The sequence below is a fragment of the Sceloporus undulatus genome, chromosome 1 (assembly GCF_019175285.1).
Source record: "Sceloporus undulatus isolate JIND9_A2432 ecotype Alabama chromosome 1, SceUnd_v1.1, whole genome shotgun sequence".
Taxonomy (NCBI): Eukaryota; Metazoa; Chordata; class Lepidosauria; order Squamata; family Phrynosomatidae; genus Sceloporus; species Sceloporus undulatus.
The window spans coordinates 262,628,854-262,647,671 of NC_056522.1; the positions used below are offsets into that span (position 1 = coordinate 262,628,854).

General features: G+C 36.8%; 1 protein-coding gene across 3 annotated transcripts in view; it reads left to right on the forward strand.

The window, feature by feature from the left end:
• The window catches only part of CHKA (choline kinase alpha), a 31,053-nt gene that overhangs the window by 6,708 nt on the left and 5,527 nt on the right, over window positions 1-18,818 (forward strand). For 2 of the 3 annotated variants that reach the window (XM_042446504.1, XM_042446489.1), the window contains exons 2-8: window positions 1,499-1,610; window positions 9,502-9,555; window positions 13,346-13,459; window positions 14,416-14,549; window positions 14,663-14,767; window positions 16,349-16,407; window positions 17,444-17,531. In XM_042446504.1, the coding sequence (XP_042302438.1) occupies window positions 1,499-1,610; window positions 9,502-9,555; window positions 13,346-13,459; window positions 14,416-14,549; window positions 14,663-14,767; window positions 16,349-16,407; window positions 17,444-17,531 (666 nt within the window). The remainder of the gene's footprint in view (window positions 1-1,498; window positions 1,611-9,501; window positions 9,556-13,345; window positions 13,460-14,415; window positions 14,550-14,662; window positions 14,768-16,348; window positions 16,408-17,443; window positions 17,532-18,818) is intronic. The other variant, XM_042446497.1, reaches the window with a different exon arrangement.

An 18,818-nucleotide genomic window follows, 5' to 3' on the forward strand; every position in this document is an offset into this window, starting at 1 on the left:
TGCAGGCTTGTATTTCTTCACTTGTGGAGAACCTGAGTGCCACCACTGTAAGGGTTGTTGTTTGGTCTCTGGATCATAGTAATGCAACCATGTTTCATCAGCACTGATAAGTCTTTCCAAAAAATTATCACTACATTACTCAAAATGCTCAAAATCAACAAGGAGGTACCCACTTGATTTAGTTTGTGATCAGCATTCAAACATTTTTGCACCCTTTGGGCTGACAGCTTCTGCATAACGAACTGCTCATGAATTATAAATCCAGTGCATTCCTGGGATATCTTTAGTGTCTCAGCAATTGTTTTAGCTGAGATTCATTTGCCAGTTTATGAAAAACATGTTATTTCAGGAGTTGACAATGTTGAAGGCCTACCAGACCTTTCTGCATCTTTGGTCTCTTCATGCTGAAAGTTGGCATACTACTTATTTACAATTGAGTATGATGTGAACTTGTAACTCAATGTTTATATCATAACTATCATGGATTTTCTTTGGAGTTTTCATCTGTAGGAATAGGAACTTCATAACGACCCAGAGTTCAGCCTTGAAACTTTTTATTGATAGGGTTCTATTAGTGATCTGAAAAAAATTAAGAAATTAAAGCTACAATCCTGTAAATTGGCAATTTACAATACAAAAGGCCTCTTTCAAATTACAGTGACAAAAGTACGCTCAGATTTATACCCCCTCTGTATAAGCAGTGCATTAAAAGTGCAGTCCTTCAAAACCAATGTGAAGTCATTTCTTACGTACGACAGCACTAAAGCAAGCCTATCATGGAGTTTTCTTGGCAAGATTTATTCAGAGAGGGTTTTGCCTTTGCTTTCCTCTGGGGCTGTGAGAGTGATTTGCTCAAGGTCACCCAGTGGGTTTCCATGGCTGAGCAAGGATTTGAATCATGGTCTCCAGAGTGCGTAGTCCAACTCTCAAGCCACTACATTATGCTGAGTCTCCTGGTGTCATGTCCTACCTTAATATTTAAGGGGAAAATCTAGTTATAGACAAAATACAGAATGCTTAAGATAATTCAAGGGCATAAATGCAGACAACCGATTCATTAAGCTTCAATTTAACATACCTCATGATGTTAGACCTATGTGTTGTGTACCAAGTTACTTGCAAAAAATTGGCAAGTATACTTAATATATGTTATGCACTGTACATATTAGGATCATACTGCTTGTCTGACATCTATTTTTGAAACAGTGGGTTTAATTGCATCACAGTTGCATTATATTGGTAAAATGTGTTACGGATTCTAAATGGTAGTAAAATAATATTTAAATATAGTTTTTAGAGTTTACTGTTACATTTAAGTTCAAAAACTTGTATTGAAAATTGAATTGCTAATAAAGCTGGATAATTAGAAAAGTTAGGTTGTAGAATAGCTCTCACAAGTTCAATTGACTCATTCATAGTTCTGGAATATGAACAGCTACATACCCTTGAGAAGAGAGTGTTTTCATATTATGATTAAATTTTATGCTTATTGTCCCAGGGGAGGCCTCAGCAACATGCTGTTCCAGTGCTCATTACCTGATACCATAGAGACTGTTGCAGATGAACCACGCACAGTTCTTCTTCGTTTATATGGTGCAATTCTACAAATGGTGAGTATTTTTAGTGGGTTGGGCAAATACTTAAACCTCTTGAATTAGAATAGTTTTGAAAGGCTATAATAAGGTATTGTCTTCATACTTTCTTATACATTTGAAGGCTCTTCTCTCTAGATCTGTTCTTTTTTATTGCTTAGAAGTTGTGCTGCTTTCTATAGGTAAGATATAGTATGATGTATGCTATCACGTTTTGCCAATATATGCAAGAGTTACCTATAAGTTAAATATTCAAAAGAATAATTACTTACTGTCTTCTCTGTTTTACAGACTTGGGTTGAACATTGGTAGTAAATTTACAGTATATGGTCTGGAACTGAATTGGATCATTAATGTTGAGCATACAAGTAGCTTATAAATTTTCAGAACTCCTTTCCTACAAAATTTGTGCCTTGCCGTTACTACTGCTAATTTAACAAAACAGGTAGTAAAAGTGTTGACAGTTTCATATATTTTGGCATGGAAGGATGAAAATAAAAATACTAAATGGGAAGCAGGTCACTGTGGCTATATTACCCATTTACGCCATTCCTTTTCCTCCTTTAGCCATATTGCTATTTTCAATTTATCAAAATAATAATAATAATAATAATAATAATAATAATAATAATAATAATAATAGCAGAATAAAAACACATGCTCAGAATCATGAAAAATGTCCACCAGCACCTAGAATCAATTAAAACATTGAAAATCTTACAGCTTTGCATGACGCTAAAAAGATCACTATGTGCATGTCAGGCAAACTTCTCAAGTCCATGTTAGTTCAGTTGGAAGGGCATGAAGAAAAGCTTCAAAGGTGAACAGAGGTTTATAGGTACCCTGATGTCGGGGCAAACATTCCTTTAGGTACTTTGGTGAATGACTGTATAAGACTATAACAGTAGGAGTTAACACTTTGCATTATATTTATTATATTTGAACATAGAGTGGAAGTGATTAAAGTTATGTATTTTCAACTTATTCTTAGTGGTAGATCCCATTTAATCATTTCGAATCAGGCACTTTTTGAGCAGTCTCAGCAAATAACCAGCAATACAGTGGGCTATAATACCCAGTCTTGGAGCTACTGGAGCATGGCCGGTTGTAGCCCGGTTGTCTTTGGCAGCATCACCTGCAACATCTGAAAGCTGATGAAAGATGCTCCATGCCATAGAGGCCATTTGAGGCATCAAATGACAAAAGTAGATCTTGAAGCACCTCCAAATTGTAAAGGTGATCTGTCGGTATTCTTTGGATTCCACACACACAGACATTGCACTTGCAATAATAAACCAAATTATGACTCTTTAAAAAAGGAAAAAGTATACTCAATTACAAAATTTACATTATAAGAGTATAATTCTGCATTCATTTACTTAACAGTAAATCCCATTGAATTCACTGAGACTTGTCTCCAAATAAATATACAGTGTAATATGGCTGTAAATAGATTCTTAGGAAATGTTCTTTAGTTCTAGCATTGATAGTATGAGATAATACATTAATAGTATGACCATACTATTGGGTGCCATTACACTTGTATTAAAAGTCTTTGCTGTGCATGTTGTAGACACTGACACTATCTGGAGTTGCCAGTTATGCAACTAATAGACAAATCTAGTTCTTATTCCTATGAATTTACCCAATAATTTTGCATTTATCTTAAATTTCTTGTCTGCTTTCTACACATGTACTGAGTCACATGTTTGCAGCTGTTTAGAAAGACAGCTGTACAATCCATCTAATTTGTGTGATAATTCAGTTTGACGATGGCATTGGCGGTAACACTCATGAGCTTGTAGTAGTATATAGAACTCTGTTTTGCTAGAAAGGGTTTTTTCCCTTATGCCATCTCAAAGGTGAGAAGATGCATTCCTCATCCATATGAAACAGCAAGTACTGATATGACAGATGAGGGTTAGAAAAATACATTAAACATCTAGATGTTTAATGCATACAAGTCACTTTCCTATGGTGATCCTTCATTGTAACTTCCCCACCCGTGACTATTCCACATTTTATTTAGGTTCCAAGGGATCTCTGACTGTTTGTACTCAGTCTCTTATAACTAATGGACTTTCATATAGGTGTTTTGGAACACACAGAAAGTATTTTTGGGACAACAGTTTGTGGTTGCACGTGTGAATCTTGGGTTCTGTGCTACAGAGTGTGAAATAATGGATTTGGAAACCTGTGATCAAGTTACTGCTTAAATGTAGCTTTCTATTATCTATCTTAGCAGCATATTACAGTGAAACAATGGCCTGAAATATTGATACTAGGACTAGCAGCTAAACTTAGTCAAAGTGGCAATGACTATTTAATTAGTCCATTGGTAATCCACATCATTGATTTTACTATCTATTGAAATACTAGAAAGTAAACTTTAAAAGCAGTCTATAAAGTAAAGATAGAAATCAGTGCATTGCAATTATTTGCTACCTTTTGTCTGGAAAAATTAAAGTGATGTTTTCAGGATTTTGGGATTAATTCCTGTGGAATTTCTACCACACTCATTGTAATCATGTACTTTAAATATCCAGGCCTGGAAAATCATAAATCAGGATATGGGCACATCCTATTTCCATAAATATCCCATCTTCTTTATCTTTTTATGAAAAAAACACAGAAGATGTAGATTTTTCTTTAAGGTCTAGTTTGGCCAGTCATTTGAGTATTAACATCCTAACCATTTTTTCTCTTCATATTTAAGATCTTTTAAGATATCTAACTTCCTTTATTTCCATAGTGGCAGTGAAATGACTGCTCTTGGTGCAGTTCACTAAGGGTTAAGTAAGTAGAGGCAGTCCCAAGGTAAAACTTTCAGATTATATTCAGGGTCTCAGTATAAACAATTGTCTCTTCCAGATCAATCTTTAATACATAAGCAAGCTGATCTTACTGTATTTTTATGTTTTCAGATCTTATTCATTTCTTGTATACATAGGAATAATATTGAATAATATTGAAGGGCTTCTAGTGCTATTAATGTTTTTAAAGCTTATAGAAATGCTAATTATAAATGCAGGTGCACATACCTATTTTTTACTCTTATGGCTGATCCTTAATTACCATTTGAATGGTAATTTAAATTGAAGGAGGGACATATTTTAGTTGTTTAAGCAAAACACTTTAGTTAGAACTTAAGTTCTTTTATGTGGCAAGTACAGTATATGAAGATGTACTCTCAGGAACAAAGTTTCAGCTTTTCAACTTCTTTGTTCAACATTTTAAACTGATGATTGGAAAATACCTACAAGTCCTACGTATGTCAACTGAAATGACTTTAAAAAACAAAACACTGTACACTAAACATGACTCCAGTTTGCTTGTCCTAAATTTCTGGAAGACACAAATGTCAGTACAGATTGTTAAATATGAATTGTTTAAGTTGGCTAAAGCTACTATGAAGAAAGGGCATGGGGACTAATTCATAATGGCTTTTATTTTAAGCCACTGTCTTATGAAGATGTGTTGTGAGCTGAGTCGGGCTGATCTGCATTAAAAATGTGTCAAAGAAATTGTCACTAGACTGCTCATATAAAAGAATGTTTTATTATACAGTTAAGATACTTTTTTTAAAAAAAAGGACATACATACATATATATATACATACTTTTGAAGAACAGAGGTTCTAATTAAATATTAGTGAGCTTGAAAAGGAAATGTGCATGCTACCTTTCAGTGTCCTCTCCCTGACTTTGAAAAACTGAAATGAAAGGACATGTATCTCTAGCAGCAGTTCAATCCTGTTTTGCATAGAAAATCACTAGAATTGCTGTTGTCCCCTCTGCTTAGCCTGAAAAGATCTGTGTTTTAAAAATGATTTCCACTCAGTGAAGAAACTGTTATTGGTCTCAAAATCCCAAAGGCATCTAAGCAATTTGAATTTGGGATTGAAATAAAGCTTCTGCTTTTGTACAGCTAAACCAAAATTTAGATATAGGAATACAGGAATGATGCATTCACTGTATTAAAGTAATGCTTAATTGTAACAGAAGACCTCAGTTGCCCAAATAATAGAGATCTAGGAATAACAGCTCATGCCCTATTTCTGATGCTGAAGTGTAAACATTGTTATTACTAACAGCTAAAGCAAAATATTGCATTAAATAGGAAGCATTTATGACTACTTTTATACCTATAGTATCTGTCATTCCATTTGTGTAGAGAACAAAATTAGGAGTATTTACAGCAGTTCTGTGGTGTTGATGGTAACTGAAAAAGATATATGGAATCCTGTAATTGTAATACTCCATTACTGATGTGATTTTTTATTTTAAAGACTTGTAGCAAGGAATAACTGCAAATGCCTTTTATTGGCAGATAGCCTGATAGCAGAAATCCTGTTAAGGGGACATTTGTTTTGTTGGGTGGCATTAAGGGTCATCTGAGGGTAATGTACCATTTTAGTTGTATGTGCATGTGTTCTCTGCTGCAGGCTTGTCCATGCGATCGTGCCTAGAGCACTCTGGTTTCCAGGTGACAGACACGATTCACGGTATAGTATGAGATCTCTGAAGTTGGAGCATTCTCTACGGGTTTAATTTCTTTGTGGTTCAGAGTGTGACACTATGATGAAAATAATTGCCTTGTAAATTTTAAAAATATCTACACTGTTAAATGGGAGCTATCAGTGCCAAAATGGTGCGTTAAACACACTTCTTCCTATTGCTCCTTTTAAAGAATGGTAATTTGATCAGAAGTAAAAGGGATTAGGGATGTTCTTGGTTTTTGTATGCCCAGTAATACGTCTTATTGTTCCTTACTTGATGTGATATTCAAAATTACCAGTCTCTAGTTCTGTATAAGATAGTCCCTACATTACAACATCTGTAAACGTATTTTAGGAATAGAACATAGAAGTGAATTTCAAAAAATTGCCAGAGACAACATTAATCTATTTGTAAAAGTTAGATATGAATCTGCCATGTCATAATTTGGGGGGGAGGGGGGGAGTAGGCTCTACAGAGTAAAAGTCATACCAAGTTTGACTTTTCTGATCCATTAGAGATTGCCTCTCAGTTTATTACCGAAGACTGTACTTGGCTGTTAATGTACCAGTATGGGAAGTACAGTATTGGAGGCCTAGAGTTTCAGTCTTCATATGAGGTTAGACATCTCGTCTTATCCACACACACACACACACATGATTTGTTGCTACATGAAAACTCAGTGAAAAATAACCAGCTTTATATTTTGAGTATGCTGTCTGCTCATTCATATTGTCACTGAATTATTTTTTGCCTAATGTTTGCTGTTCATTGATGGAAAATTAAACATAATGGCCCAGCATGAAGTTGTTACAGTTAATATTACTAAATAGTTTTGGCTGCTGAATTACTCTTCCAGTTAATTTTCATTTTTAAAGTCTTACTGTGCTACCAAATACATTTTGTCCCATAATAGCAACAGAACTATTTCTCACATCTTAACTGTTTTTCCTGTGTAACAGCAGTTTGTTTTCATATTTTCTACCATAAAAATACAGTCTATTCATTTTTCATTGTCTGTTGTTTCACCAGATGGCTATGGCCTGTTGTGAGCAATCAGAGACAATGTGGTAACACTTCCACATATGTAGAGGCCACCTTTCTTCTGTTTGTCAGCTTACATTTAGTAAAACGTCTGAAGGCTTGATTTTACAAAATTACAGACCTATTAAATAAATACTTCCTCACTTCTGGCCCCTCCTTTATGGTATCAAACAGTTACAACAGCCTTTTCCTACAACACAGTTCCCTATTATCTTTGTTCTTGGTAAAAAACTATACAGTGTCTTTCCTGTAATCTCCTTGGAAGTTGGCCATACTCTGCACAATAAAAGTCCTGTTTTAAAAAGTCAGCAAGTGGATTTCTAACTACTTAAGCTGGTATCCAAAATGTGGGCGTATTAGTCTGATGGTGTTTCCTTCAGGAATCTTTGAAACAAACTTTCAGCAATATCTCTTATTAGCATTAACATACCTGTGTGCTTGATGATTTGCCTACACTTTTTTGGTTATGCAAAAAAGGCTATGCTGCACTTGCTTTTCAGAGCATGAAAGTAAATTCAGGTAACCTAAAGAGTACTTTGGTAAAATTGAATCTTAAAAACAATTATTTAGACGCAGTCGCCTCATTCACACAATGTCCCTTTTGAGTCAAAGAGAGAAAGAAGGAATCGCATACACTTCTCCTTTTATGGTAGTGTTTGAATATTGTTTCTCTTACATTTTCTCTTTAAAAGAGAATCCGGTTGATGCAGTTAAATTTTTTTAGGCACTTAATTGAAACCTAGGGGCAGCCTGCAGCCGTCTCTGTCTTCGTCAGATTGGGGCTGCAGCAACCGCACACTGTGGCCCCGATTTGGCCTTTCCACAGCGCAAAAAGGAGCTGCAAAAAGTAGTTCCTTTTTGCTCCCTGGAAAGGGTGCTGTGACATTGTGTGGTGTGGTGTCACGCCAGCCTGGGGGCAGAGTCGGGGCATGCGTCATGTGGACGCCACGCCCGACTCCGTCCTCAGGCCAGCCAAAGATGCCAATCTGCACAGCCCCTTAATACAAAAATACTGGCCAGTCTTCTAGTACTTGTGTGTTCCTAATAAGTTAAAAGTAGTTTCTGTTAAGGTCCAGGGTAAAACCTCTCTAATCCAGTTTGCTTCTGATAGATTATACCATCATATGGGAGCATCAAACAGAAAATACTTCTGGATGATGTGCAACTTTGAATGCTGTTCAAGGAGTATGAATGCTGTTCAAGGAGTAGTCAGTGAGAGAAAACAGCGGCAGTGATAAATATCTTTTTTGTGTGTACCATCACAATTTAATATGCACTTGTAAATTTGTCTTGTGAATATTAAAGAAAATAAGCTCTTGTTGGAAGGAATTTAGTTTTAAAATAGTATTTACATATTCTTGCTAATTTTAATGGAAAGAATTACTGCTATAATGTGGAAAATGGTTTATTTCAAGATGAAGCAAGTAAGTTGTGAGAAAGTCTGTAACTTGGCTAATATTTAAGCAATCAGTGCTGGTTATTTGTTCAGTTGGTCTTTGGTAATGAAATGTTAAAGCAAACAGAATTGTCAGTTCCATTATCTTCATTAATATTAGTAATTTTAGGCTTGGTTTCAAGCAGGGTGTTGTTAGAGAAGCACAGCATTAGTAGCCTTAGTATATTGCTACTGAATGGAACTGGCAGACTTGTTTGTTTCATAGCTTTGAAATCCTAAATGGACTACAGAGCTTGCATCCCTGCTGCATTTTATAGGTGCAGTTAATAGTAAAAGTATGTGCCATTGAGCTCAGCAGTTGCAGCACGTTTTGGAACCTTTGAAAATGCTTTGTGATAGGGTATTTAAAAGCACACTGCAGTCCACTAAATATGGAATAAATTTGTTTTGCTTATGTTGCTTTGAGAAGTGATATAAGATGTATCAATAAAATATCTTAAAGGAAGAAGTTCTCTTTATTTTAAGGTTTGATAAAATATTATGGTTAAACCAGTTTTATACATTAGCTGGTTTTCAAAGTGCTATATTTCTGCAGAAAAACTCGTTTATAGTAAAACCTCAGTTGTATCTCCCTAATCTGGATGCTTCTGTCTACAATTAACATTTAGTTTTGCCTGCTGTAGTCATGCAGGTACCCACATCTCGTGCTAGAGATGTTCTTGGTTCTCTTACTATAGGCAGGAATATGATACATTGGAATTCAATGGCACATCCTTTTTTGAAACATCTGGAGCGATGTCTTTTCTGGAATGAGAAAGGAGTTGTGTTAAGATGTCTGGTACTTTCAGATCAATGCCCAGTCAATAGTTCTAAATATAGTTGGCTTTCCTAACTCTCCTTATTGTGGTGGCTGCAAGATGCTGATGTTGTTCTTCATCTTCTCATTGTAAATATTGACTTTTCTCCTTCATAGAGGTCCTGTAACAAAGGAGGATCTGGACAGGCCCAAAAGGAAAATGATTTACAAGTAAGTATTATTTTTTAAAAACTTTCCTTATTGTACACATCATATATGTGCTGCTTGATACCAGGACTCACAGTACTAGGAAAATGCTTGCAGTAATATTATAATAACAAGCATAATTCAGTAGTTTGGTTCTGCCTAGTTCCCTTCTGAGAAGGTTTTTCTTGGCTAATATGTTACTATTAAGATGAGTGAGTTTTCCCAAGCCTGTTTCTTGTTAACTCCAAAATTACCAGAGCTTTTTCTCCAGCTCATAAGGAGAAACAGAAAACTATACACCCATTTTCACCATTTTCTCAAAGCACACATACCTTTTCTTCAGGATTGCAGAAGGGCATTGCTTTTAGGTGTATGAGTCCTTGAAGTTGTGGTTGGTGTTAACTGCTGTAGTGGGTTTCATGCCTGAGTTTGTTGCCGGGTTTGATCCCTTTATTTCTTTGTTATGTAGACTGTAGATGAGTAGCTGTTGCACATTATGCAGCTATGAGCAAGGACAGTTATATTACTAAAGGGCTGTGAGAGAGAGAGAGTTGCCCAGGTTATAGTATACATGCCCAAACTATAATTAGTTAGGCTCATTGAACTCATTATGGCTTGAATCATGATTAATTGAATTCTCATTGTTATAGCTCATTATGTTTTGAATCTTTGTCAAAAGTGAACCAGATGTGGTTCTTTTGTAGGGCTTGGTTGTAGAGGCATTGTGGTGTGTTCTGGATGGAAGATAGAAAGCTGTAGGTATGGGTAGGGAGGGGCATAAGGTGACTCCTGATCCGTCATGTAGTGGTATAGTTATATTGAAAAGTCACCCTGTTTTGTAGAGTAATCTAAATACAGATTGAAGTCCTAATAGAATTTATCAGGTTCTTGATTTGGCTGTCATAGGTGTATCTCACATAGCAGAGATGCCTTTGGAAATAGGAGGAGCTGAGGAAACACTGTTGATGTAACAGTGTGACAAATAGTCCAGAGAGAAAGATTTCATGGAGTAGGGGCTGCAACAGAAAAATATAGTCATGCACAGCAAATAGACTGAAGAAAAGCAGTGACATAACAGACGATCTTCTGAACAGATTTTTCATAATCTGTGCATTCTCACAATCCAAACAAAAACATGATTAGAGTTCAGGATATTAGCATGACCATAAATACTCAGATGGTTCTATGATACCCCAGCTTATTGAAAGTACTTGTGTATTTCCTTCTCCACCCTTCTTTGGATTTTTAGCTTCTGTAGTTCTTGTCCAAGGGGAGGTCAGCTTCTTTTACCCCCCCATAAAATTGGTTACAATGACAACCAACAGTGTAAGGCCTGTGAAGGGCATTACAGTTTATCTTATACTTCAGGGGCAGTTTCTGTCTGTGCTCATACAAGAGTTTAATTGTAAGAATAGTTGGCAATATCTTTATACAAAACAGTTGAAGTGACTTGACTTCAGTAGTAGTAGATTTTTTATTAGATCTAATATATATACTCAACGTATGAGTCTAAAAACTTTAGACCAAAAATTAACCCAAAACCCCTGAGTCAGTTTGTCTACAGGTCAATGTATGTACTATATTTAACTTATTTTAAAAGGGGTCATCCTCTGGTGAAAGGAAAGAGTGTAATCTGTCCTGGAAACACTGATCCTTTTCTGCTCTCTCATCCATCCAGCCTTCAGCATGAACACAAACACTTATACCTGCTGCAATTTTGTAATTTCTTTGGCATTGTTTTCCTCTGCTTCATCTTTTAGATCCTTTGTTACATGCTACTAGGTTTTACCCTTGACTTATCCAAGGGTCATATCAAAATCCATAACATTGTCTCCAAAATCTGCCCTGAGGGCGACTTAGTCAAATATATATGGTAATTCTAGCATACTATTATTTACTTCAGTTCCATGCTATAAACACATATAGTACAGCAACTGTTTTTCTATGTAACTGCTATCACCATGATTTACAGAAAGCTGGAACAGGTTTTTTTGCAAACGTAAATCCATTTGAAATTAGAAGCTGCCAACTAACTGCCTCATTCAAGAGAAAGAAAGAGACTGCAAAGGACTTTAGCCCAGAAAGTCTATCATAAACCAGAGAGCTCTGGGTAATAAAAGTTGATCTTGAAAAGGTTTTAGATTCTATCACTCAGTCATTGGTCAATAAAAATGCTTGTAGTTGTCCAAGTAAAACTGAAGGAATAATCTTGAAATCTCAATTTGAATTAGGCTGATAATATTGAAGTTAAAGATTAACACAGTTCATTTTAGATTGCCTAAAGCATGTTCTCCAACCCATTTTGAAAGGTGTTTGAGTCATTAATTAGTAATTATAAAAGCACTGATGGAGTAATAATAATGATAATGATAATAATAATAATTTATTTATATTCCGCTTAATCTCAGGGAATCCAAGCAGATTACAACAGTAAAATATGGTACAATTAAAAGAGAGAGATTAAAAATTCCATAATCTCCCACCCTCCCCCCTCACATAAAAACATAATCAAGTCATTAATATACAATACACTAAAATCAGATAAAAATTTAAAATGGAGTCTGGTAGGGTACATAAAGCTAGCAAGTGTGTTCTAGTCTGGAAAGGCCTGCTGGAAGAGATCCGTCTTAATAGCCTTCTTTAAGGTATCCAAGGTGGTGATCTGACGGATCTCGTCCGGCAGGTCGTTCCAGAGTCTGGGAGTGGCTGATGAAAAGGATCTCTGGGTTACTGCAGTAAGTCTAGTCCTCTTAGGTTGTAGCAGATTCTTCCCAGTGGAATATGAAGAGTGCAGGGTGGTTGCTGCTGCCAAATGACAGGTGAGGAAGGGTATAGCCTCACAGAGGTGGATTCTTAGTAGACCTGACTTCTTTTATTTTAGTTCCTTCACTTTCTTTGCTACAGCATGCTGTCAATGATACTGCATTCATATGCATAAGAGGGGTATAATTTGAGTTTCTCTGTAAGTTCTGATATGTACAGTTGCATTCTAAAAGGCCATTTGTCTCGTATTCAGAACATCAGCTTGCAGTAAGTACAAATTGCCTGTTGTTTAACAAGTAGTCAGAGGTTCAAATGTGAAGACTGAATAGCTTAGAAAGAAAGTTTTGTTATGCTTTCCTAAAACTAAAGTGGTAAACTGTAGTGAACATCAATAACACACTCCCAAGGAAATTAGTGTATTTATATCAAAATGCAGTATATATTCATGTTTAAGTCAGAAAATTTATACTGCAAAATTGACCCAAAAACCTGGGTCGACTTATACACAAGTCAATACGGTAATAAGATGGCAGGGAGAGCAATTGTCCACTCCCCAAGCCTTTTCCCAGCCTGATTGCCTCCAGAGAGGGTAGCCAGGCTGGGAAGACACAGGAAGAGTGAAAGCTCCCTCTCCAAGCCTCTTCCCTGCTCATTTGTCTCCGGAGGGGACAGCCAGGCTGGGAAGACACAGGATTAGAAAGTAGGACATCCTTTACATGCATGGTTACATGTCAAGTTTTATGCTCGACTTATCCATGGGTCATATAAAAATCCAGAATTTTGGCCCTAGAACCTACACAAGATTGACCTATTCACAAGTATATATGGTAATTGCCAGTGGACCTAAATAATGTCGTTATTGAAGCTTCACCTCCAATAAAGATATTCAGCAAGCCTTCGATGAAACAGTACACTACAGGATCCTAATAGTTTAATATCATAAGACTGTGTATCTTACTGGACTATCTTGTATTTCTTTGTAAGATTTTTTTTTTTTGACATGTCTTAGATATTATATTTGTCCCAGTCTCATTTTCCTTGTTCTCTTTAGGGGGCAGAAGCTGTTGTTCTGGAGAGTGTTATGTTTGCCATTCTTGCAGAGAGAGCACTTGGACCAAAGCTCTATGGAATCTTTCCCCAAGGCCGTCTGGAGGAATTCATTCCTGTGAGTGCCAATTATTAGCTGCCATTAGTATGGTGGTGGTAGTTGTAACCACTGTCTGTGTGGATTGCTAAAAAATACAGATGTGCAAATAAACTATTTGCCAGTGTATAATGTAGAGCCACATAGTGGTTTGAGTATTGGACTGTGACTCTGGAGAACAGAGTTCCTGCTCAGCCAAGAAACACAATGGATGACCTTGGGCAAGTCACACACTCTCAGTCTCAAAGGACGGCAATAGGAAACCTCCTCTGAACATACCTTCCCAAGAAAACACCATGATGGAGTCGCCTTAGGGTCACCATAAGTCAGAAATAGTTTGAAGGCAAACAATAACAACAAGCAATAATGTATAGTAATTTCATTTTATAGTTAGGTTTGATTATATGGAAATAATTTCTCGGGTTTTAAAATTTTTATAGCACATCGGCTAATTCAGATGTGAGCTGCGTGAAAGTGCAACTGTGAGCTGCGTGAAGCCCCAGCACTTAAATCTCCCCAGGACATTTTCCAAACTCCCATGCCCCCAAAGGTTTCTTTTAAAAATTCAGGGAGTTATTTTGCAAGCCTTCAATGAAATTGCTTTGAATAGCTAATGTGACTGTATTTCTCCATTCCCCCCCCCAAAAAAAAAGCCTGAATTGTCTGAAAATTAAACTAGTAGTAGTGTCACTAACTGTTTCATTTTGGAGGAGCAGTGCAATCTGGTGGGTGGAGGTAAAAATGTTCTCCATCCCAAGCACAGTTCCCTAGTTGGAGTTAATGGAATGAACTGTGGTGTACTCTGCCCTGTAGGGAAAGATCTGGTAAACTATAGCACTGAAACAAGCTCAGGAAAGTGCTTCACTCACTGGATTCCAAATATTTATTGCTGTCACTACAGTCTGACTGTTTTGGTGGTTTGAAATTTATGTGAAATGTATTCTTATAATTAACTTCCACTGTGCTGTGTGTTTCAGAGTAGAAAACTAGATACTGAAGAACTGAGCCTGCCTGATATATCAGCAGAAATAGCTGAGAAAATGGCAAGATTTCATGGTATGAAAATGCCATTTAATAAAGAACCCAAGTGGCTCTTTGGAACCATGGAGAAGTAAGTAAACTGCATTTTTTTTTTCAGAATACTTTTAGGATGGTTGTAGAAGACATAAGTAGGTAGGCACTCTGACTTAGGAGTATTAATTGCACAAAAATTTCATTATGCAGGTACTTAAATCAAGTGATGAGAATTAAGTTTACCAGGGAATCCCGTGTTAGAAAACTGAACAAGATTCTCAGTTACAACCTGACTCAAGAACTGAAAACACTACGGTAATGTTTCAGCTTTTAACAGTTTACATTTCATTTACAACTCTGTTATGTGATGGAAAATAGGCCTTTTCAAGTGTAACTGTTAGTGAAAATCATATATGGATTTTCTTCATATGCATTTTAATATTGAATCTCATTAACAGTTGTATCTCTGTAAATGTATCTGGATATCTAAAGAAATACTTGAATTGCAGCTGATTAGCAACTACTGTATATACTTGACTATAAGGCGACCTCATGGATAAGTCAAGGGCAGGTTTGGGGGCCAAAATTATGGATTTTGTCATGACGCATGGATAAGTCGAGGGTATAACTTGGAGGCTCCTTCAGTTTGTGTATGTGTGCGTACAGCAAGAAAGACTCTAATTGAAGCTGTGTCAACGTTGGCTTCAGCTTTCCAGTGTCGGTGGGAGAGGGTCTGTGTTTCTTTTAAAGAAATTAATAACTCAGGATTCTTTCTGCTTGGCGCAAGAGAAAAAGAGACTGTCTTCCACCACATGGGGAAATATGAAAGCGCTGCTATCATATTATCATACTAGCCCATAAATAAGTCAACCTGGGATTTTGGGGTCAATTTTTGGGCATAATTTTTTAGACTTATAGATGAGTATATATGGTAACTTCTAATCGTTTAGTTGGGAAGTTAATGTAGCAGATCACATGCTGAGATTCAGCAGGACTCCTTGTCCCTTGAGGCTGTAGGTTTCACTGAGATTAGTCAGGATATTTCAGTAACCTAGGCTAGCTTTGCAGTGTGTTTTAGGTATAGAGCTGGGATGGGCACCTCTGTAGCTTTGGGGATCAGTTTTCTGCACCAGGACACTTCAAGGGCCATACAGACCACTGAAATTGCCACTAAATAAACTTGGATGTGGGCAGAAATCACTCCTGTTTCCAGGAAAAAAAAGTGGTATGTAATGATGTTAAACAGCTTTGCAACCTATATAAATGGTGAATTACTTCTGGGGGCTTACAGGAGAGGGTGATCACAAGTTTTGGGCCAGAAATGGGAGAGATTTGGAAGGGTTGTGGGCCACAAAGCCTCAGGGAGTTGCATGTTTGGCTACTTCCGCTATGAAGTCTGTTCCTCATTTGAAATCATTGAGACACACCTGGTTTTAATTCATTGAGGTACATGTCCACACTGTAGTGGTTACTGAACTCTCAGCCCAGTTGTCTGTAAAGAAACAAGTATTTAGATACACTGAAACAGTACATTTTCTCTTCCTTAAAAATACTTCTAGCATCAGATTCTGAAAGTTTTCTAAAAAAATAAAAATAAATTAAAAGTAGTAAAGGCTTCTTTTCCATCAAAACCCTTCAGTGCATCCACAGTATGCTTACACAATAAAAAGCAGAGGGAGGGAGGGAGGAATTATATCTGAGGCCCCTTAATTTGAGCCAGTTGCTGTTTTATAAGTGTTGTTCCTAGAAGGAAAGGAGACAACTAGTACTTTGGTGATGTACTTAGAACTGAATCCTGTTGGTAGTCCCGGGTTGAGCAGACTCGCTGAATAGATACTATTTGTTTTTCCCTTTCAGTGAAACTCTGTTTCATTGTTGGTTCCATTTCTTTTCCAGGTCGTTATTGGAAGCTACTGCATCTCCAGTTGTGTTTTGCCATAATGACTGCCAAGAAGGTACGATAACACTGTTTCCTTTTTGCAATTGTCATGATCTTTTTAAAAATAAAGGGCCCATATAGACAGGCCAAAATAAAGCTGCTTCGGGTCACTTTGGTATGCTGTTTAAATGATGCATGCATCCTAAGAGTCGGGAAGCCATGCCAAAGCCACAATCCAGCCCTTAAGACTGGAGCATGGTTTTGGTGTGGCTTCCGGATGCATGCATCATTTAAACAGCATACCTCCAAAGTGATCCAAAGCAGCTTTATTTTGGCCTGTCTGTATGGGGCCAAAGTTAAGAATGAAAGATAGTGTCTTACAAAGTACAGTGGTGCCTCGGGTTACGAAAGTAATTCGTTCCGCGGCCGCTTTCGTAACCCGAAAAGCCTTTGTAAGCCGAATTGCCATAGGCGCTAATGGGGAAAAGCCGCGATTCCGTGCGAAAAAGCCGAAAAAAGCACCAAAAGTTTTTTTTCGTAACCCGAAAAAACATTCGTAACCCGGAACAATGTTTTCCTATGGGATTTTTTCGTATCCCGAAAATTTCCTAACCTGAGTATTTCATATCCCTATGTACCAAAGTATAACCATTGGTTTGCTGTAAACTTCCATTTACAATTGAAGGAGCTTCTGGTTTAGACTGTAGACTGCAGTTCTTAGTTTGTGGTAGGCTTCCTGAAGGAGAATGGTGAGAATCTTAATGCTGCACTGCAAAGAGATACAGAATTAGTGCAGTAAACCATGTCACAGCTCCATTCATATTGTATAACACATTGTATAAGGAGGAAAATAATTTAGCTTTTGTCAAAATCATTTTTTGTAACTCTGCCCAGTCCTTAGTCAAAGGTATCACACCATTGGTTATATCCTCTGGAGTACTTGTAAACAAACCCTGCATGCATGCCTCCCATCTGTTGTCATGGTGGATATTCTTTTGATAATGGAATATTTTTGAGCCCAAAGTAATATTTTGGAGTCATAATATTTGTGTGTAGTTACATAAATGTTTCAGATTAGTTAATTTCCTCACTTTCTCTCCTGCCCACAACAGGAAATATTTTGCTTCTTGAAGGCAGAGAAGATTCAGAGAAGCAAAAGCTAATGCTTATTGATTTTGAATACAGCAGCTACAATTACAGGTAAATAAATGCTCAACCTTTCTGCTGGCCTTAAATGAGGGGAAATGCAAAGTTAGTAAATGTTTAATTTGTCTGAATTGCATTTGCTTATTTAACATTTGTTTTTGTCTGCTTTGAGCCATTAGTGTTTGCCCAAGTCTGGTAAAACAGTAGGCCAACTAAGTATCATTGGTGTATAATCTTTGAAGTCAGACAACTTTATTAAATTTGGAAAGAAGAGTAAAGTTAAAAGTGTTCTCACACATCATTTCACTTGCAGTCTGTTAAGAAACAGAATAAAAATAATTCTTCACAAGCTAGCCTGTTTGTGTCTCATTCATAAAATGTGGAAAGAAATCTGACTTACAGCATGTCTATTTTCATCTAACCTGTTATCTCAGTACTACTAAATTAGTTCACTTGTAGTATTTGTGCAGTGGAAATAGCATACATTGAAATCTGCTGTAGAATTGTTGCACAAGGGAATAGGTGGTGTTGGATGGCACTCTACATGTCTTTAACGTTTCTATAGACATGAAAACTGGCAGAACTCTATATGAGTTTCCTGGTAGTAAGGGACTCCGTAGATGGCTTATCTGGCTAGAAATGGACCCAGTCTGTGTTCTGCTGGGCAGGCATTAGGAGTCAAGTAAATAAAGCTGCTGCTCATGTGCCACAGTTTAAAAAGATACATAGAATGGATACTAATCTTTCAAAGCTGTGAGCATCTGTTAAACCAAATACCAGTGGACTATGCAAACACTTGGGAAATGTAGAGTCAAAACTAACCTGGGCCAGAGAGACAGATAAGCCAAGCTGAACTTTCAAACTATAGAGATGTTTTAATATTTGGAATTTAAAGCCAGTTAACTGCTCGTTCCTGATCGTTATCCACAACAAATTTCAATTTCAGGGGCTCATTATCCCTTCCCAACTTGGTAACTCCAGATGTTTGCTGTATTACTCTGGTCAGCTTTAGATAGCATGATTAATAGTCAAGTATGGTGGAAGGTCTAGTCTAACATCTGTAGTGCCTTAGGTTGAGAAAGGATGGGCTATTCCATTTCTTTACCACTTACAAACATAGTGCATTTTGCCAGTTGCAAAAGCCTTCACTGCATCTAAAAAAAGAGGTTAGATAAAAAGCCTCTTGTGAAGGACTTTGGTAAGTTCTGATGGCAAAGCTTGTCTTTTATATATGTAAGGTCCCAAGTTAAGCTCAGTTATTTAGCATAATAATGAGTTTTCTTTATATTTTTTAAAAACATTTTCTTTGCAAGGTTCGGTTGAGGTCTCTTCCAACTCTAT